General features: G+C 37.3%; 3 protein-coding genes and 1 long non-coding RNA gene across 17 annotated transcripts; 1 reads left to right on the forward strand and 3 right to left on the reverse strand.

Moving 5' to 3' along the window:
* Positions 1-1,009: 1,009 nt before the first annotated feature.
* Positions 1,010-10,657, reverse strand: TpnT (Troponin T, skeletal muscle). 2 transcript variants are annotated; one of them, XM_066729596.1, is made up of 13 exons: positions 10,186-10,657; positions 9,122-9,167; positions 5,338-5,355; positions 4,382-4,412; positions 4,193-4,297; positions 4,017-4,113; positions 3,909-3,945; positions 3,716-3,818; positions 3,439-3,657; positions 2,725-2,817; positions 2,585-2,665; positions 1,856-1,934; positions 1,010-1,713 (listed from the first exon to the last, which is right to left on the reverse strand). In XM_066729596.1, the coding sequence occupies exons 2-13, from the start codon at positions 9,145-9,147 to the stop codon at positions 1,430-1,432; spliced, it is 1,173 nt and encodes a 390-aa protein (XP_066585693.1). In that variant the 5' UTR covers positions 9,148-9,167; positions 10,186-10,657; the 3' UTR covers positions 1,010-1,429. The 2 variants fall into 2 exon arrangements, with proteins under 2 accessions (XP_066585693.1, XP_066585694.1); XM_066729597.1 differs by lacking the exon at positions 10,186-10,657 and adding an exon at positions 9,497-9,639.
* On the forward strand, positions 4,422-7,592 carry LOC136775113 (uncharacterized). 2 transcript variants are annotated; one of them, XR_010822884.1, is made up of 3 exons: positions 4,422-5,039; positions 5,683-5,894; positions 5,968-7,592. It is a non-coding gene; the product is annotated as an uncharacterized lncRNA (long non-coding RNA). The 2 variants fall into 2 exon arrangements; XR_010822885.1 differs by having other exon boundaries at positions 5,683-5,881.
* Positions 10,658-10,788: 131 nt separating the features above from the next.
* On the reverse strand, positions 10,789-13,217 carry LOC136775112 (U11/U12 small nuclear ribonucleoprotein 35 kDa protein-like). 5 transcript variants are annotated; one of them, XM_066729608.1, is made up of 6 exons: positions 12,586-13,216; positions 12,202-12,418; positions 11,917-12,130; positions 11,177-11,840; positions 10,952-11,101; positions 10,789-10,871 (listed from the first exon to the last, which is right to left on the reverse strand). In XM_066729608.1, exons 2-4 carry the CDS (start codon positions 12,406-12,408, stop codon positions 11,737-11,739), a joined length of 525 nt encoding a protein of 174 aa, XP_066585705.1. In that variant the 5' UTR covers positions 12,409-12,418; positions 12,586-13,216; the 3' UTR covers positions 10,789-10,871; positions 10,952-11,101; positions 11,177-11,736. The 5 variants fall into 5 exon arrangements, with proteins under 5 accessions (XP_066585705.1, XP_066585704.1, XP_066585707.1 ...); XM_066729607.1 differs by having other exon boundaries at positions 10,952-11,840; positions 12,586-12,855; positions 12,987-13,027; XM_066729610.1 differs by having other exon boundaries at positions 10,952-11,840; positions 12,503-13,217.
* Positions 13,218-14,557: 1,340 nt separating this feature from the next.
* Positions 14,558-21,448, reverse strand: LOC136775104 (uncharacterized). 8 transcript variants are annotated; one of them, XM_066729590.1, is made up of 9 exons: positions 20,776-21,448; positions 19,028-19,872; positions 18,655-18,745; positions 17,727-17,930; positions 17,115-17,256; positions 16,840-17,039; positions 16,515-16,667; positions 15,500-16,125; positions 14,558-15,421 (listed from the first exon to the last, which is right to left on the reverse strand). In XM_066729590.1, exons 2-9 carry the CDS (start codon positions 19,059-19,061, stop codon positions 14,922-14,924), a joined length of 1,950 nt encoding a protein of 649 aa, XP_066585687.1. In that variant the 5' UTR covers positions 19,062-19,872; positions 20,776-21,448; the 3' UTR covers positions 14,558-14,921. The 8 variants fall into 8 exon arrangements, with proteins under 8 accessions (XP_066585687.1, XP_066585691.1, XP_066585690.1 ...); XM_066729594.1 differs by having other exon boundaries at positions 14,558-16,125; positions 17,727-17,944; XM_066729593.1 differs by having other exon boundaries at positions 14,558-16,125; positions 17,727-17,944; positions 19,020-19,872.
* Positions 21,449-21,492: the final 44 nt, after the last annotated feature.

Here is a 21,492-nt window from a genome sequence, read left to right on the forward strand (position 1 = left end):
TTGAATACGTACACGTAATACTTTAATCGCTTAATAATCCACTGAGAGACTCGTAATATTGTATATAATAATTATAGTTCAGAAGCAATTTTAATATATCCAAAAACTCTATTAAAAAGTTTCGAGACCGATTTCAATCTCGTCCCGGATAATTGCAAGGACACGCGAAACCATACCAAGCTGATTTCGGCAGAGTTCGGATGATTCCGTGGCTCTTCGGGTCGACAGTCGTGGTCGGAGCACTTGGATGAATTGGACTGTGGTTGTTTAGTTATACCGGCTGTGTACATCCATGGGAAAAGATTTACATGCGTTTTTACCATTTTCACAGAAGCACCCTGTACAATAGTTCTAGAATGTTCCATCTACAGGGCGTTTCGCTTATTTCTGCAATTTGCAAGGAATCGACTTTTCCTCCACTTACCTCATCTTCACGTGTCATTTCTCTTTCGTTCTTTGTCAATTAACGTTCTGCCTGGTAACACTGACCTCGAATAAACGTGGAGCACGCTCACATTTACGCGGATTATTGTCATTTTCACGAGTTTGCCCCGCACGATCGAACACATTGGAGAGCACGGGGCCCGCATGCCACGAAGCGATCTAATTTTTCTACTCTTTGTTTATTCTCCTCCTCTACCAACGCCAAGTACGAACCATCACCGCTGTTGTCTCGCTTGGATCATGACTCGACTTCGGTTCACTCGTTCCCCTTCTCCAAACACCTTCTCTTTCTCGCGTTTTTATACACACATTTCTCCGTACCCATAAGCCCCCTCTCCTTTCTCTTTTAAATTTTCGTTTGGAGAACCCATGCTGGGTATTGGAAGTCTTTAAAATATTCGCTTGATAAGAATAACAAATTTTTGTTCCTCTAGCAAACGATTATCAATTACAATACGTTTACCCACTCCTCGACATTCCTCCAATCATCATGCTTACTCACCTCGTGGAACCTCTATTATAACAATACAAAACGACTCGGTACTAAATTCATTACACCGCAAGATTTTTATATGATAAACCGCTTTATTTTAATAATATGCGTGTGCGTGTTTTTGTACAATATAATAATAATAGTAGTAGTAGTAGTAGTAGTAATAATAATAGTCATAATAATTATTTAAATATGAGATGTAGCATCGCAATTAGCATGAAGTCAAAGGTAGAAACGCTACTTTGGTGTCCTTATCAAACAAGGATCGAGCTTTTAATCTCGTTTCTTCGAGATTTCAGCGATAAACGAGAGTTCCAAGGAAATTTGGAGTTTTGCACAGTATCAAAGTCCGATTAGACGGTTTCTACAGAGACCTCGCGTGACAGGTCATGAGAGATTTTCTTGTGGTTAGATTTTTGACTGATATTTTGATTGACAGAACGAGAGTGAGAGCGTGTGTGGGAGGAATAAACGATAAGCTTAACAGCCAAGTTATTCCTCTTCTTCCTCCTCCTCCTCCTCTTCTTCCTCCTCTTCCTCTTCCTCCTCTTCTTCCTCTTCCTCTTCTTCCTCCTCCTCTTCTTCTTCCTCCTCCTCCTCTTCACCCTCTTCTCCCTCCTCCTCCTCCTTCTCCTCCTCCTCTTCTTCTTCATCGAATTGTGGCTCCTCCAGCTCCTCGTCATCAGCCGCAGCCTTCACGTCTTCCTCGCCTTCCGGTGACTCGGGGTCGCCGGCCTTTTTGCCGGGCCTCTCGCCGAACCATTTTGGTAACTTCGCTGCACAACAAAGATAAAAATATAGTTTCGATTATCCCCACTCCTTACACACCACTTTATAATATTTTTTATACACCAAAAGATACTCAAGAAGGGATACACCCAAATTTCTACGTTACGTCAATTCATCAACACTACGTACTCTTTTGGCGCCCGAGGAACTGCTCTTTCTGCTGGGTCCACTGCTTCTCTATGGTCTCCTTCAGTTGTTCCGTCAGACCCTAAAACATCAACGGAAAGAATGGCATGCTAGGACACGTTCGACAAACCTGGGATGGTTACGCAATCTCTCTCTATCTCTTTTTGTTTATCTCTGATACGCGAAGATAGGGATGGGTTAAAATAGAGAGAGAGTGGGGGGGGGGGGGGGTAGCTATAAGTATATTCTTGACAAGGATCCGTCTTTTTGCAATGTCCTCGGAGACAAATCGGGGAAACACGCCAAAATTGTAGAGCAGACAACTCCGTGACCTTGAAGAGAGTGGAACAAGTCCAAACAGATAAAGGGTTCCAGTTTCAACAAATATCTTGTTACAACATCAAAAGGTGGTTTCTCATAAGGTGACGTTATTGTTGTACAACGAAGACAAGCACGGGTGTTTGCGTTTTGTGGACCACTTTTACCCACAGAGATCGTATTCTACTTGACTCACTTTTGGTTCGCTTCATGAACTGTTCTGTTTTCTGTTTCCACAGTTTCTCGTTGAACTCCGCTAGAAGCGTGTCATAACCCTGCGATTCAATCTGTATTACTATCTATATCGATTGGCTCGTAAGGACCGACGTGTAACGAGTCCTCGCATAGCACGTTTCGGCATCTCGTTAAAATTTTCGATACTCGCTCAACCGATCAATACTGTGCGATACTTACACCCTCGAAGAGCTTCTTTTTGTCGTCGTAGGACCTGGTGTCGACGCGACGCTCGTACTTTGAAGCGACTTGAATCTTTGGCTGTGAAACGTGACAAAGATTAGTCGTCGTTGTATCGATTGAGGCTTGCGAATACTTACTGGATATTTGCCAGTGAGGGCTTCGGGATCGAGACCCTTTTTAAGGGCCTTGTGCCTCAATTGCTGCTTCTGACGCTCCTTCAACTCCTTCAACTGAAATGCAGAATCCAAACTCTCGTGCGATACATGAATTTTTCTTGTACGTAACGTGGTTTTCTAACGATGACGTATCGGGGATTTCGTGTTATTCGACTACAGCACTCGGTATTATTATACCTGGTTTAACCCTTAACTGGCACACTTCTGTCGTAAGAGATAGCTGGCACATTGGGTCGTTCGAGACTACAAGTATTAAAATGTTTGCTACGAGGATAAAATTTAATTTTCTTTGATCCTAAAATGTTTTATGTATTCTTTAAACGTTAATTTAATGAAAAAAATGATTCGATTTGGCAAAATTGAATTTTAAATTTGTGTGGAATATTGATTGGGTGCCTCGTGTAATCAATGAGCTATGGGGTGGTTTATAGATCAGAGGACCAGCCAAGGGTTAATTTCATACGAAATATCGAGCAAAATTACTCGAGAAATAATTAACTTATGATAAATATATTTAAAGTCGTTAAACGTAATGAACGACTGAAAATTGATTCTTCTTCCAATTCTGTTAAATATGTTAAAAAATGCCAAGTACTTAAACACTGCAGTGAAATAAGCAGATTCTATCGTCGTTAGAAAAATAAGTGTGTAGTGCCTAAGAGAAAAGACACCAACGTCATAGTCCTGTCGCTTTTGTCGCTCCTCAAGGTCATATTTCTCGGTCTCGAGCTTGACAATAGCGTCCCAGAGCTCGGTAGCCTTGTTGCGAAGCTTGTCGATGCTAAAGCCCTCGATCTCCAAGGGTTTAATGCGAATGCTCAGAGAAATCTTCTTCTCCTCTTCCAATTGCTCCTTGGTCTTGTTTCTCTCGAGCTGGGCCGATGAGAGGTTACCCTGAAAACAATGGAGATTAGCGGAAAATCCAGAGAATATCCCTAGGATGCTCTCTTACAGCCAGATCCTTTCTCGTAATGGTGAAATTTGGACCCTTCTTGCTTTGATCCTTCATCGCTTGCATCATGGCCTGACGCTTCTTCTCGGATTCTTCCAAGCGTCTACGAGTCGTGAGAAGCGTTGTTATGTTTACATCCACATTGATCGAGAGTATTCCAAGAATCACAAGAAAACAGACTCTGTATACTCACTTTCGCTTTTCCTCAATGTCCCGTTGTTTCTTCTCCTCTGAAACCCCACGAAACGATTGGAATATAAAACAGCATAAATTTCACAATATACGAGTCTCATTGATTTACCTATTTCACGTTGGCGTCTCTCCTCCTCCTCCTTCTTTTTCTGGGCCAGCCTTTTTTCCTCGTCCGCGCGGGTGATCTTGCGCTTGGCTTGCTTCTCCTGCACTCGCGAGGAGAGAAAAAAGAATTAGTGTGACTATATGTTCAATGGAAAAATCGTTAGAAATAGGGTGACTGACCTTGAGCCGTTTGAGCTCCTCTTCTTCCTTGGCCCTTTGTTTCCGCCATTCTGCAATGTATTCCTTTAATTGTTCGTCGAGGTCGCTTCTCTTCTGTTCTTGTCTCTGAAAAAGTGAAATCAGCGTTAATGAAAAGAGGAGGAAATTCCAAGAAGAGGAGGGCAGTGCAGAATAGTGGTGAAAACTAACCTTCATAAACTCGATATTTTCCCCGGAGTCCCTGGACAAGGTAGGAGCGCAAAAACAAAAGTAACTCTCTTTAGATATGGTGGATCTCTCGAGTAATCCTTTAGAACGCTGAATCTATTCGTTATTTGTTTTTCATACTATACTAGAATCGGGGATGCGTGGCTCTTTCGAACATTGACAAGCATTTATATTAATTAGCGTTTTGGCGAAGCTAGGGTCGACAGTGGCGCCGTTCGTATTTCACGGTACAGGACTGACTTCAAGATATATACGTGCGAATATTTAGGTTTTTTATTGGTGGGTAGCAGGCTCACAAAAAACACCTGGATCGTCATGATCGCTCGCTTATTAATCAGAGAAAATTTGTGAGTTATCGACAGAAACGTTATATTGAGATTTGGGGTTATTAGATTGCGTGAGAGTCGGGAGTCAGAGCTTCCAGAAATGACCGACAGAGAGCATGACGAGAGCGCACGATGGAGTCTCTTATTATAATATTTATAATTCTGGCGTATATACATACAGTAGTATTGTGCGTTGAGTGGAGACATGGCGTTCTCTCGACAGAGAGCGAGAGAGAAATTCAAGAATAAACCGCGTTACGTTATCGTACACAAATTTATGAAACAGTTGGCGAATATCCAGCAACGGACAACCGGTGAGTTAAATCAGTCTCGCGCGAGGGTTACGTAAATGCTCCAAACCCCTTGACAAATTTTCTCTTCTAAAGATTCTCTCGATACTTTCACGCTCTCTTTCAATCGTTTCTCCTGCTTCCTCACGAATTCTTTTCTTTCTCGCTACACTCCTCATAAAGAAAGCCTCGTTCCCGGTTATCCTTTGTTTACAAGTATATACAAGGAACGCGCATCATTTATGATTCGTCGCGGTGCTTTTGGCTGGGGCTGGGTGGGGGGCAGGCAATATTCACGAACAAAAACCACGAGTCAACTTACTTTTGGGACGCCCTACCCCTACAAAAAAAGAAAGTAAACATTTATTAAAACTGTAAATCGTAACTCTCTCGTTAATTATCATTTACTCGGGACTGCACAAAGCCGCGCAGGCGCAAACATCGCGTTCACCCTTTTTTTACTTCCTCTCGCAGCACTTTAAAGCTAAACTTCCTCCAAGGCGCAATAATGCTAATGAAAATCATGAAACGTAGATACATAAATTGAGAACGATGATTCTCCTGGTTTCTCCTTATCGAAATGTCATCTAATATTGATCTTTTAGAGATTTATGTCTATATACATATAGATATATGTGTATATATTTATTTATGTAATTTGTCCAAGGTATCGCAATGAGAAACCGATTCGATCATCGTACTTTTTGTGGATTGTAAGCTGAACCAAAATTGTTTCTCTTCGCAATTCAGGGTAACGAAAGAAGGGAGAAATTGCCGTGGCGCAATGTTGCTTGACACATATAGTAGCGCTTCTTTTGTCATAACAAGGGAGTAAAAAAAAGAAAAAGAAAAGATATCCCAAGAAAGTATACAACATTAGTAAGAGCAGCGATATAATAATAGCAACGGCAAGTAAACATGTATATATATATTTATATTTTTTATCTAATAGATAGCAGTAGCAGCAGTAGAAGCAACAGCAGCAGCAACAAGAACAACAACCACAGCAACAATAACGCTAACGAAAGTAAAACAGTCGATATATCTGCCACCATTATGCCACGATATGAACAAATTTGCACGTTGACGATTTACATAATAAAATTACGAGCAACGAAAACGATACTGAGACAAAGTTTACCAAAGCAACGGAATTATAATAATTACAACGAAACAACCTAAGCTTTGCAGCCAATCACTCGTTTTATCACGTTTGTGTAGTTCCCGCAAAAACTGCCTAAAGAACAAGACAAGCACAAAGGTTTTGATATACAAGTAAACATAGGGTCCATTCTTTTTCGATGTACCATACCAAACTCATATTGTTAATTGAATTATGTTTTATGTTTTTTATTCTATATTATTGTACTAATTCTGTGAAAAAGAACAGAATTATAATCTTCTTTTTATTGGACTGTACCAAATTAGTGCTTTTAATTGAATTGTAACAGGTGTATATATTCTCTGTTTAACTTATTAATCTACTATAACAAAGTGAGATGTGATTTTTGAATTTAATACAGGTATATACTTTATCATTTTAACTGTTATATATGTTATTTTGTACTGTACCAAACTGATTCAATTAACTGTATTAAGACAGGTATGTACTTTGTATCACACGTGCATGAAAAGTAGCTATTTTAAACGTAGTTTACCGAGGTGAACATACTTTTTTCTAAGCCAGTCTCAGTCGTGCATGCGCACAAGATATTTAATTCACTTCCGTTCCTTGAAAGTAAAAAACTCCCGTGTTTCCTTGGGCCGAAAGTGAAGCAAATATCTTTTGCGCATGCGCGGCTAAGCTGGTTTGAAACAATTTTCAGCCCGGTAATTAACCACACTGAAAATAGCCACATCTCACATATTTTTGTTACAAAAAAAGCATCGTTTGTTACACGGGGATAAATAATTTAAGATTGCGCTTTCGTGTGATGATATCCCCCAGTTAATAAAATTGGTTCCAGATATATCATTATAACTAGAAATCCGATCATCTTGAAATTATTAGGATCAATTTTATTATTGGGGCCCTGCTTCGCTCTTGCTACCAACTTCACCCTCGTTCGCAATTGTCAACTTTCTTCCCTTGTGACACGATACACTAGGCGCTTTCCTTTCAGCCAAAATCTCAGTTAAATCTCAGATAAGTGACAGTTATGTACAGTTTAAGTCACATTAACTATACTAAATCGAGTCGCTCAACTGAGATTTAACTGAGATTTAGGCTGAAAAGAAAGCGCCTACTGTTGTTATTTTAACTTGATATTTTACTATACCAAACTGATGTAATTATTTGCATTAAAATATATATACATATTATCACTTTAACTGTTAGTGCACTAATACAGTAGTTTTGCGAAAAAGAACAGACCTCTAGTGTATGGATAGGAGCGTCTATAGAAAAGAAACTTTGCGATAGGACGTGCTTGTGTTTTTGTGTGTTATGGAAAGGGATAGAAAGACGTAGTTAGATATAGCGAACGTATAAACAAGGATTGACCGACATAAGACATTGTGTAAACAATCGTTAAAAGTCAAAATTGCTTTTACAACCAACAGCTGCACAAGCGCAGCATCTTTTCAAAACTTACTCGATCTTCTTCTCCGGCTGCCTTTGATTTTCGAATTTTTCAATTTCGCCACGCGAGCCAATCGATCGTCAATGGTGATGGTGATGGTGGTCATGGTAGTTTGGTTGGTTGGTTTCGTATGTTGTTTTTGGAAAGATACAGAAAGAGAGGGGGTGGGGGAAGGGCAGAAAGAAAACACGGATATCAGAAATGTGAAATCTAACCTAAGTTGATTAAATTAACAATACAGTATACTGTCTTCTCTTATTTTGTCGAAAATTCAAAGTGTTACTTTGCCAGAAAGAGATAGAGAGAGAGAGACGTTCGATCTTTTAATAAACAACCATAACAACAGTTACATTTCAGTTACCTCGGCCTGCCTCGCGAAGCTTCGAAACGCGGTCAAGACTGAACTTTACAAACTTTTGTCTATTTCCAAATCTCGAGCTTCAATGAAAATCAGTCTTTAGCATCGTGTTTCGGTTGAATTTTATTTGAAAAAGTGAACATACAAACGACATGAATCTGTGCTTGAGAATTTAATCAAGTATGGTTTCTTTCGATTGGCAAAAAAAGACTGTAAAAAATGAGGACTTGTGTCTCGTATCGTGTTGTAGCATCCATATTAGAAGCGTGCTCTAACATCTTCATCCGGCTGCTCTATTTTTGTCAAAGAGGCATGCCCCTGCTCTAAGTTTAGCGTATTTTCAGAAGGAAGGTAGGGAGGGCAAGAGCAAAAAATATCGTTTATTATCCGATTTCACGAATCGATTAATAACGATGAAAAAAGGTTGGTAGCATTGGTTGTCTGGAAAGAGCAGGGGCTGGCCAAAATACGGGCTTAACTACTGTAACTTAAGTGGCAAACGTAGTAAAAGTCAGTCTTGTCACAGTCACAGCCTTTTTTATAGGTTAGCTCCGTTTCTAAAACTTACTTCCTGCAAAAGATACAATTATACGAGATTAGGATTTTTTACCGGAATAGGAAAACCAGATCAGACACGAACACACTTACACTTCCTCGACCTCCTCCTCGCTACTGAAAAAGAGAAAAAGGGAAAACGATAGGTGTTAGCCGATACGTACATACATCAACTGGATATAATGGGGCTCAAAGGGGGGAAGATGGGGGCATACAAATTATCTCGTATAACAAATTTACGACAAAAAGTGGAGCAAATAATAACTATTCCATTGGCTAATGTACACAAGGAGGTACGAAATAGGGGCAGGCAAAAATCTCGTGTATAAATTGTCAAGGCTCGCTTTACCCACTTAACGAACAAGTTGCTACCAAAAATGAACGTACACAACCCAAATGACTTTGCTGCATTGCGAGAGGTGAAAATTTTCAATCGACGTTTTTCTTTCTCTCATCCAATCACTCCTTCATTCATACGTTCATTCATTTTTATGTACTTGCTATCTCGGTTGTACTTACATATTTTTTTTCCATAATTCATTGAATCAAATTTCAATAATAATAGCAATAATGATAATAAACCGCGAAGCAAACGATTACTGAATACTTACGAGTATTGCTCCTCGTCGTCGGACATGTTTATGAGTATTTACGGTGCTGCAACACACAAATAAAAAATACTAATTATTTATTTTAATTTCACCAACATTCACGATTCACTTTCAACGAGCTACACATATACAAGTTGTTCTTATTCTCAACCACTGTATTATACAATACGCTGAACTGAATCACTGCAAAATGACATTATTTATTTATCCGTTAATTAATAATGGTTTGTTCGTCGCGTTATACTGGTATTAATTAGAGAGAGAGAGAGAGAGAGAGAGAGAGAAAGGGGGTGGGAGGAAACTTGAGAGTGAGAGAGAAAGAGAGAGAACTATTAAACGATAAAAAGAAATGAGCGGTAAACTAGAACGGCGAACCTGGTAAACGCGAAGAATCGAGGAAGCGTCGAAAACGGAGCGACGATGCACCGACGTAAAAGTAATCCGATATTCTCGGACGAGAGAGAGAGAGTGGCAACGCTCTAACCCTGGTCGTGTAAGCTCGGCATCGCAAGCTCTATAAGGAGCCGTCCCCTTCTCTTCCTCCTCGACTCCTCTAATTTTAGCTACCCGTTTTTCGATGCTGATTTTCCCCCTTTTCTCTCTCACTCTCTCTCGCACACGCACGCACACACTCCCCCCCCCCCCCCAACCCCTCCTTCTTAACAAAATACCTCTTCGACAACAACGTCTCCACCATCACATCTATCAACCAACATTCCAACTTTCAGCAAATATAAGAACATTTGTTCAAAACTTATCATCACTCAATACGTACAAGTAAAATAACATGCAAATTACAAAAATCATCGATTTCTCGTACACGTGCTCGCAATTCTTTCCATAAATATTAGACTAACTCTAATTTTTCGTTATCACGTGTATAATTTCAATGCATTTAAAACAAAATTAAATATATGTCATAATTTAATACATTTTAGTAGAAAGCAATATAACAGCTACAGTATAATACAAAATACACAAAAATCCGTTCTTTCATGGTTAAAATTTCATGTTAGAGTGAATATTAATTGTAAAGAGTGTGTGTGTCAGAGAGAGAAACTTACAATGAAAATTGTAATCGATGATCGATGAAAAATCCACGTGGGGTTAAACGTAGATGAAATCACTGAGAATGGGAGGGAATTTGATGGAAAAGTGTTTGGGTTTGTGGGTTAGGGAGATGTGTGAAGGGTGTAGGTGTTTGTGTGGGTGTGTGTGAGTGTGAGTGTGTGTAAAAGCGCGTTTCTGCGATTCGATGGTCTCGCCTCGGGTTCCGGCCGAGTTTAATACTCCGTAGCGCAACACGTAAAAGTGCAAGGGAAGAGCTTTTCCGTTGGAATGTGGAGTCCGCGACAGCTCGAGCGGCTCTGAAGTCCAATCGAATCCGTATGGATAGCACCAAGACTCGGTTTACCTACTGCTTCTTCTTCTTCTTCCTCTTCTCCTATCCCTATCCCGGACTCTCTCGCTCCTTACAAACTACTTCCTATCTATTAATAAATCGAGTAGACCATCGTTTTGGTACGCCAACCAGCGGGATTCGATCCTGGCTTAAACTATTTTCGTTCTTGTGTTATATTTCGTTTCGAATCCCGTCGAATGCGGACTTTTTCTACTACTCGCACTCGCTATCGCCCCCGCGTCTCCATCGACCAATCTAAATCCAGACCCTTTTCACTTCCTTCCAGAGGTACAAGAGATTCCATGCGACACCCTATTCGCTCGCTTCCATTGTCAAAAGCTTTTCCAACTGAAACAAACAAAATCCATCGTAAAAGAATACCAGCAATCGATAATGAACAATGGATGCAATTGTGACCAGATTGTAACCTTGGACAATGTATTGTGTATTATTAACAGTACTCTTCGTTATTTCATTTCACTGTTTTCTTTCGTACAATAAGTATAGTTTGCTCGTCGAGCAGTTATTTTAAGAATTTCGTACTTGCAATTCCAACTTCTCAAGCTTTGTTCCCGACTCTATAAATTTCACCATAATTAATGTAAGATCAGGTTTTTAGTGAAATATAGATCATCAAATATCTCTTATATTACGTAGGTTTTATTCACTAATATTTGTGTTGTTATATATGTAATGATATGTAAACGTCAAGGTGTGGGATACTTTGACTGGATTAACATTGATCTTGAAGCTTTGGTTTTTTGTTTGTGTGCGTCTGCCTGAATATGTTCGCACACACCAAGAAAGTTGACATAATCGAAAGATCAGGTGAACCAAAAAATAATGTACATAGCAAATTGAAAGAAAATCGTATGTTGCCGTTACTTTCGGCGTGAGCTTCATCAAATACAAGCAGCCCGCGGCACGGCACCATATATGGAGGGAGACATTCTCGTGAGAGGGCGTCGCGATACTGTATCTAGTATAGAGTTCCATCCATGTTCTTTTGTCAACATCAGCAGAATATCATAATCCATATTGCCTCTTCCTTCATACCAGAACCTCTGCTTATTCCACAAAATAATTGATATCCTAAATTTACATCCACCGTTAAAAACCACATCAAAATGCTTTCTTATTTTATATTGTAAACATTTCTTATAATTTAGGGTTGATGTCTTTATATTTCAAAATAAGACCCAAGAAAGTCTAATCACTGGCTTCTCTTTACATAAGGTATTATCGGTTTTTTGAAAGGCCTGTCCTTACAACCAAACCTTAATTGACCAGACTCTTTTTTTCCTCCAAAGCCACCACCTAGAAAATTTTGTATCACTCAATATTCAATGAAAATGGATAATTTAAGAGCAAAAATATAAATGCTTAAACATACCTAACCTCCTAGGTTTCCAGCCTTTTAAAGTACGTCCTCTTTCATAATCAACAAATATTTTATTACCTTTTAATACTACGTCTGTGCTATGTCTTAAAGCTCTTCTTACTTCTTCTTCGGATCTCAGCTCTACAAAACCATAACCTTGGGAATGCCCAGTTACTATATCCAAGATGATCTTTACAGATACAACATCACCATACTTGGAAAAATACTAAATTAAAATAAATTTTATTAGTAAATCTTCTAAACAGATTAGAAAAATATTAAAAGAATATTACTTACATCATTTAAATCTTTATCAGTTATCCTAGAATCAAATCTAGCTACAAATAAAACCCTGCTTGGTTTAGATTTGAGATTTTTTGGTGGCTCATAATGTGCATTTATTGCTCTGGTTATTGCTTTATCATGAGGCTCTGTATCGGTACCATCTATACTACCAGCCTTTAAAGGATCGTATTCTTTAAGGTATGGGCTCCAATTCTCCATTGTTCTTTTTCTAAAAATTTCAAATTGTATTTAATATTTATATTTTGACATGCCTCATTTTGATACAATTATTAGTTTGCACAATTGCACCTACTGATGCTTTTGATTGAGAAAATTGTAGGTTAGGAAAAGCAGTGTTTATAAAAAGTATTTGTTTATATTATACTTTACACTTACTTACTGATTAATAAAGTCTATAGGTATTTTTAAATTCCAGTTTAAATCACTATAAACAACTATAAATATATATAATTATAAAGAGATACAGGTTCTGTTAAGACAAAGTTTTGGTGGATGATTCAGTTACACCATGCATATTATTCTCCCTCTCCGCCCCTTTTCATGCTCATTCTCTTTCTCTCTCTCTCTCTCTCTTTCTTTTTTTCTTTAATATATACATCCTATTCCTATATCCTAGGCATCCTTTAGGGTGAGTCCGACCAAATCCTGTGTAAGGTAAAATTTTACAATGTAGGATTGCCAATTTGCTGTGAATTAGCCAATCAGCATACGTATTTTCGAAAAATTGTCAATCCTACATGGTAAAATTTTGCTTTACAGGTTATGGTCGGACTCACCCTAATTCCTAGCGGTTAGTGGCACTTAGGCCCGGTTCCACAAGCCTTGTTTAAACTGGATTAAGTTAATTTAACTATATTTTATGTCACATAGAATATAGCAAAATTAACTTTAATCCAGATCAAAAAAGGCTTGTGGAACCGGGAACCGGGCCTAAGTGGTCTTAAACCTCCTAGACGCAGTACTTTTTGTGTGTGAAATGTATTCGGTCCACAGCATAAACAAAATTTAAAAGGACATATGTATACATAGCTGAAAAGACTTTTCCACACCACGTGGCTTACCAGTTTACCTGTCTGTACCGGTCCCGAGCAATAAACAGGTAGGAATAAAAAGAACAAAGTTGAAGAACCTTAATATACCTTATATTTCAATTACTAATCAAAAATTAAAATTTTTATATTTACAATAAAATTTTTTAAATTATTATCAATAAACTGCTTATATTTTTAAAATGAAAATGAGCCCGAATACCACATTAGTGGTATATTTTATTTCTACATTAGTTACATGTCTTTCAGTTATCATCTATTAAATTCTCATTCAAATGAAATATATTTTGTTATAATTTATCTAAAAATCGTCTAAATAACCATCTAGCTATTAAACTCTAGCAAGATTGTGCTAATAAAATTAAAGCTTTTAATTTTATAAGATAAATACATCTTCTTATTTACGAAAGAATTATGGAATGTTTTCACTAATTTTTTATCAATTACATCTTGAAGTAAAATATACATTTTTTTATTACTTATTAATGTTTGCAATGTAATATCCATCTAATATGTTTTGATTTTGTTTTAATTTAATATACAAAGACAATATAAAATAAAATTGAATTTTGATGAGAATTTAATAAAATATAACACAGCTGCAAGATATAACTATAATACAGTAATAATCGTTCGATTAACATGGCATTTGGGCTTAATTTCATCTTAAAATAAGCAATTTATTGAAAATAATTTTAAAAATATATAATTATAATAATTTTAGTTACTAATTAGTGTGCTGAGTATAGGGTATATAAAAGTTCTTCGACTTTTCTGTGTTTATTGCTATTAATTTATTTCTCGGGTTCCGGTGCTAGCTCTTACCGTACCAAGGATCTTAAAGTCCTCTTTTAGTCGTCTAAATAGTCATCTAGAAAGTCAATTGGATTACTAAAAGATGTCTATAAAATGACCTTTTGTCAATTGTGCTTTATAGCAGATTAGGTAAGCCACATGGTGTGGAAAATTCTTTTCCGTCAGCAAAGTAAAGCTTTTTAATTCATATTTGTTTTGGAAAAAATTCATTTCCCCGAATGAATCAATGTATTAAATTAAACAAAATAATTAATACTTTGTCGTTCCTTTTATTATATATATAGTATATATACAGTGCAATACGACATATATATAATCATTATACGATAAAATATAACGTAATAATAGAGTTGAATTATTAACACGATTAAATTATATATATTTAATACAATGTGCAATTTATACTTTTTGGTAGTTATATTATAATATGTACATGCATAGGTAGTCTTAGACAAGCTCCAGATCCAAATGCGCTCCCATTCTTTTGAGTGCCAAAAGTGTATTGACAGCTTTGACCCAACGTTTCTTAATCACGTATCGTTTCAGTCTGACCTTAGAAATAAGATTTTCCAAAGCTTGTTCCAACCACTGATGTTCCAACAATTTTTCAGCGGAAGGTCTTTTCCTGCATTAAAGATATTATATCTAATGAAAGTTTGATTTATATTTGATAAGGAATAATAACAAATGACATTCCTAAATATAAAATAGATATACGAGCTATGGAAATTGAAACGAGAAAACGCTTGTCACAGAATAGAGGGAAAGGATTTTTGAAGTATGAAGCGAGAGAGAGAGAGAGAGAGAAATCTGCGATAGTGGTAGATAACGTAAACGGCAATTAATTTATGTTAGCGAAGACGATTTTGCAACAGAGCCAGACGTGCCCATTCGATCAGATTGAAAATATTCAGCCAAAGAACTGATGGTTTTTCGAGCTACGGATTCGCCATTCAAGTCCACACTAACGGATTTTCTTCCTGCGCACGACCTGGACGATCTAGTAGTGGCGACATCTTCCCATTCATTGAGAAAGTGCAGCAACAAATCCTTTGTATTCGCTGGCTCGTCCAAATTGAGACTTTTGTGTACATCGTGCAGCTTGGCGATTCTCGGAACGTCTCTGCTAGTCTCACCAAAGGAACGTTTAGTACGCGATCGTCTCCACGGAGGGGTTAGGTCTGGCTCGCCATTATTACTATCCTTATCTACCCTCCTCGCTTTTCTATTAATCGAGCCAAACGCGTTGTCCAAGGTACAATCATCAGTTCTCTCGATACTACGACTGTTACTGTGAAACGTTGTACCGTTCAGTTTTCTTTGTCTCGCAATACTGCATAACTTTTCTGTAATTTCATTAGTCTCTCGTTTACGATGCTCCTGTTGATCCATAACCTCTCCGACGAGTTTCGTTTTATACTTACCACCCCTTTCCCTTTGTTTCATGTCGCTATTCAAAGATTTACCATTCTCATCGGACTCATCAACATTGTTGACAGCAGCCATCGTCGATTTCATGGCAACAGCGCGCAGGTGTTCAGACAATTTAATTATTTCTTCAGCCAGAGCGATTCTTTTCACAGGATCGCTTGGTTTGTCGTCTCTTACCAATCGTTCGGAAGCTCGACGAGCCAATGCCAGGCTGTAATTTGACACCGATAAAAAGCCACCTTTGTTATCAAGAGGAGAAGAACCACTACTGAGGGCTTCTGACGGCTCACTGCTGCAAATGCTTTGACAAGGTGATGGGCTGTGCCCTTTCAGAGACGCGGAAATTTCTTTGAAATCTGTATTAGCTCTGTTGGAGGATCGATGCACTTCTATCAGGTAAGGACTGTCAGGATGTTCTCGCCAACGTTCCACGAAAGAGCGTAGATTATCCTTGGTCATATCTAGCTCATCGGTAACGAGCTTCTGGATTTGTTGCTTCTTCGCATCAATAGCTCTAGAGGGCGCTACTATCTTAATAAAAGGCTTTTCCGAGCCACCTTTTCTTATCCTCCGCGCAAGCCACCGATGTTCCCGACATTGTCCAGCTGATGCTCGTCCCCTGTAAGATTCAGTTTTTTTAGCTTGGCTGCTTTCTTCGTCTCGACCATCCTCTCTCTCTTTCTCTCGTTGAAAATATATGTTATACTATTTAGTAGTAATTTTATTTTGACGGTGGCTGCACGGAGGAGAAGTTTCTCATTTCAATTTAAATAATAATATAGAATATCAATAGTGAGATTGGCTATCTTATTGCAAAGGTAATAATTAATTTATGTACTGCGAACTATTTTTACTTGTGGTAATTACTAATTATTAATAAAAGCTTCGTGTTGACAAATGGGCGAGAGATAGAGAGAAAGGAAAAAAGCTGTGTTAGCTTCCATTAGTCGAGTAGTATAGTACTTGCACATTAGTATTCTTACAAGGAAGAAAATTCCGTTCACTTACTCTTTATCTTTGACGAGTAGCGATTTGATGAAATCTTTGGCATCTTCAGATATATCGACGAAAGCATCGTGATCGAAATCATATTTGGCGACGGTAACGTTTGCCATTGTTTCGATATCTGTGTCCCCCATGAAGGGTGAGAGGCCCGATAAGCTGCAATAAGTGTACGTTATGATGTAAACAAATCAATTATTCTGTAGTTATTGATATCTCAAGAGTTTCGTATTATAAACAAGCTCCTCTGTGAAATCCACTTTTAAGTTTGTTTTTCTACTATTGCTGTCAAATCCTCGTATAAAAAAAATACAAAATCTATAAAACTTACAGCACGTAACAAATAACACCTATACTCCACATATCAGTACTAAAGCTTATCTCATCAAAATTGACGACTTCTGGAGCGACAAACTCCGGAGTGCCAAATAGAACCTGAAGTTTTTTGCTTGGATCGTACTGCCTAGCTAAGCCAAAATCAATAATTTTTATTCTGTTACCCTCTTTGGTCAGACACAATATGTTTTCTGGCTGCAATCAGAATTATGATCATTAGTGAAAGATGTATTAGTATTAACTATTAAGAGTAGCAATGTGTAATAATACCTTTAGATCCAAATGCAGAATATTCTGAGCATGAATAAATTCAACCCCCTCGCATATTTGTCTCATGAAAACAGCACAGCTTCGTTCTGTCAGTACAAAATCATCGTCTATCACCCTCTCAAAGAGCTCTCCCCCTTCGATTCTGCCAAAGGAATGGGAGATTCAGTGTAGAAAAACTATTGCTCGTTATAATATTACAATATTTAACTCACTGATTGCAAAAACATCACTAATCAAAATAAACATTTGAGTTAAACCTTTATAACAATCTTATTTCATTAGTTCCGCTTCTAAATATAATTGGCGCCAAAATAAATATAATTTTCGCTTAACGACGAGCGCGCCACCCTTTGGTAAAACGCGCAGATGATTAATAATAATAATAATCAATTCGTTACAATCAAAAGCTAGTGCGCATTCCATCAAAACATGTAACATTGATACAAATACTGTTGCTATGAACTATACAATACTAATTATATATATAATATAACTCAATTATATGTATAAAATGAATAATTTTGAAATTGGTTAATTTTTAAAAACTCTGAAATCTTTTTTGTGGCGTTATTACAACCAATGAGCGATTTGTTCCCCATTACACCTACTTACAGCTCTAATATTACATAAATTTGTTTTCCCGTATCAATCGCATCATAAAGTTGAATGAGGCGAGGATGCTGAAGTCTCCTCATTATGTCGACCTCCCTTTCCACTGCTCGTCTATCCTCTTTCTTCACTGTATTTACAAGTTTTGCAGCAAGCAACAATCCATCAGCCTTTTCTTTGCAACGATAAACGGTTCCAAATTTGCCACTGGTGAACAAAAACTATATAATTAATACATCAAAAGTGAACGATAGATCCATTCGCGACTTTATACATATAGTATAAAAATTAACTAACAAATAATTTATATACTAAATTCAATTCAGTCAATGGAGAATCAATAATATAAAATTGTATTTAAATTTATATTTAAATTTCTTTTGTCGCAATTAACCACAGACTTCACTTATAGACTGCCATTGACATTAGAAACAAATTTGGCATAGATCCATTTGTCAATACCATCAGCAGTTGTGCTTTGTTTGTGATATTGTTATATACGTCTGTCCAATAATAGATCATCTATATACACCTTATTAGCAAGTAATTAAAAGGTAAACAAGATTTTCATTCAGCCTATTTTTAATACAATCCATCGAACGCAATTAAAAGATTGCATTGACTCTAGCATCCAAACCATTAACGATTAGCAGAACTCACACCAGTTCAATAATTAATAATAAAAAAAAAGTGAGCGCGCGTATTTTACCCACGTATCGTATGCATATATGCGCAAGCGCTTGGGAATTAGTGGCGGAGTTGAAAATAGCATCTTAGGCAAGGAAACAGAATCGAATTCCTACGCCCGTATTCTACATAAATACTGTATGTACGATAACATACTCCTATATATATATCTATATACTATATGTATAAACTGATATCACGCGACACTTTTTTCATCCAGGTGCAGAAAGCTGTTTATGCTTACCGGCCTATTTCCGACTGTATTTCATAATAATCTTTGAATTCCACTCCTCGACGCACTGTAACATCTCTATATGGAAAACTGGGCTCAATCTCTAAAATAAAACATTACTGCTATAATAAAAGTCTAAATTACTTTCACTTCTTTCTATAAGCAAGTTTTAAAATTCCTTTATGAATCGAGGTCTCTCTCTCTCTCTCTCTCTCGATTAATTATTCTATAATTATTTGCTTAATTAGAGAGAGAGAAAGGCTTGACAATGTTGATAATTGTAACAAAGGAAGAAAGAAACAATTCGAGAAGTTTTCACATAAATTAAAAAAACTATACTAGTCTCGATTTATTTCTAATTTAGTAATAGTCCTGACCTCCTTACCGCCGACTGGATCAGCTTCGTCGACGCGTATCATTTTCTTTTGTTGTCGTTCTGGCGTCTGCAGAACTCTCAAATAACCTACACCGTCGTTTCAGACTCGCTCGATTACAAATGAACGTATACGGCCGAAAAAGGCTGAGGAATAAGGTGGTAAAGAGGGTTAGGTGGGGGAGGGGGGAAGATGGAAAGAGACGAGACGACGCGTGAAGGGGAACTCGGAGGAAAATTTTGATCGCTGGTAGTAAAATATTATAGATCACTAACGACGATCTGTTGCACCTTAAAGACGATTATTAACTATTGCCGGTCTATGGAGCTGCGTACCGCGAGACGCTAAGTCGACGACGCTTGCTTACATCTTTGCTTCTCTACTCTTCTCTTCTTTTCCCTTCTTCTTCCTCGTCATCATCATCATCATCTTCTTCTTCTTCTTCTTCTTCTGCTGCTGCTGCTGCTTCATCTCCTTCCTCTTCTTCCTCCCCCTCGAACTCCTCCTACTGCTCTCGGCTCAAGACAGATTTAGATTTTCAACGGATGCCGCCGATTCTACTCTCTCTTTCTCTTTCTCAGCATCTCGGCAGATCACGTGGTTAGCGTCGTCAACCATGGTCAAATAGTTCTCTTCCGAAATTCCTCCTCTTCTCATCTCCCATCGGGCCTCTATCTATCTCCATTACGTAAAAACGTCCCCTTCCCTCACCTTCAATTCATGAAATCTGATAAGATACGAGAAACAAAACTGGTGAAGGTGGGTCACCTTTGTTGTCAACGATTACGAGCATCACGTTTTTAGGTTATGTCAAAGTCAACTCCAGCAATTCTTGGAGCCTTTATTAATTCTGAAACTGAAAAGGTTAAACAGAATGAATTATTGTAGGTATATGTGACTACGATATGAAGCACAAGTCTGAATGTGAAAATTTGAATAAAGTAATTTAACATCATATAGATGAATATATGTATATATATATATATATATATAGTATCTGTTATTACTATTCGCTCTGGAGCATGCGTAAATATAAAACTTTATTTACTTTTGCAGATTTAATAGATATCAAGTTTTGTCATAAGATTACTTGAAAGTACTTCCTATTTAGACTCAAAAAGGTAATAGGTAAAAAATTGATGTCTTGTATAGTTACGGAAATAAATCAAGTAATAAATACATCTACCTTATGAGGCGATTTAAGTGACACTGTTGTGTAGATACACATACAAATCCGAGTTATGAAATTATGAGCACTCTAAAGATACGTTACAGTCGTGAATAAATAGAATTTATCATACTAGCTATATTCCGGTATTATTGCAAGTAAGCTGCAAGTATCGTTAATCCATACTTCACATGGCATAACCTATAGAGTTTTAGTACTTGCAGAGTTTACGCCTTGCTGTAATAACAGAACACGGCGTTTTGGCAAATGCAAAGCGTTACTCGTTTGTTACCTTGTTCTTAACCTTTTCTTTTGAGCCAAACATCGGAAATATTTCAAATCGACTATATTTTGATTCTCATCAATTCATAGAAAATAGGAGCAAAAGATAGTGCGATGCCATCAAATGAAAAGTGCCCATGCAAGGAAAAAGTAAGCGTTTCGCTATTTTAGACATATTTGTACTGTGTGCATATATATGTATGCACACGTATAAGATGTTTATGAAAAATATCCATTTGCGAAAACCTTTGAACTTGTTAGGCCACGTTAATATCTCTTATAAATGATAGTAAGAGTAAACAAATTTACTTTCGAAAGCTCGACCATCTGGACTTTGCCATCTTGAGAAAGAATAGATTGTCTTGATAACGCAATACCGCCGTGTAAAAACCAGTAAAAAATGACATTCATTTTCTTCTCTACATACAAAATATTTCGAGTGTTTTCACATCGTTATACAAAAATCGACACCAATCTGTTGGTAAAGCGGTATACACTTATAGTAATTTATTTACGAACTTTATAAATATAATCACAAATCAGGTTGCAGAGAGAAATGTTTACTCATTGATCTGTCTGTCCACTGTTTTGAATTTTTAATATACGTATATGTATATATACATTCATAGTATATGATGAAACGCGATATCAAACGTCACAAGGATTTTATATGCTTATTTTTACAATAACAGAACGTTGAACTTGGAAAAAATATTTGAGTGAAATTTCTGCTCGAAAAGTATTTCTTGAATGTCAGTCAAGGTGCCCTTGACTAACCTCAAAAAAAAGGGTTCTCAGTCCGCAATGTAATAGCTAATTTTCTACGCAACATGATTAATCTTTAAATGTGCCTTTATGCGACTGCGTATCGTGGGTACTATCTTTACTCCATGTAGCTTCAGTATAACCTCAATATAACGTGTAATTGATGAAAATATCATAAAGGTATTAACAGTTGAGCAATTGATACACAGTATACGTACATGTGATGGGTGCGATGGTTGAGCACCTCTTGCTAGAGCGTCG

This window comes from Prorops nasuta, unplaced genomic scaffold, assembly GCF_024137725.1.
Source record: "Prorops nasuta isolate Cenicafe-Biocafe unplaced genomic scaffold, Cenicafe_Pnas_1.2 PNAS00007, whole genome shotgun sequence".
Classification (NCBI taxonomy): domain Eukaryota; kingdom Metazoa; phylum Arthropoda; class Insecta; order Hymenoptera; family Bethylidae; genus Prorops; species Prorops nasuta.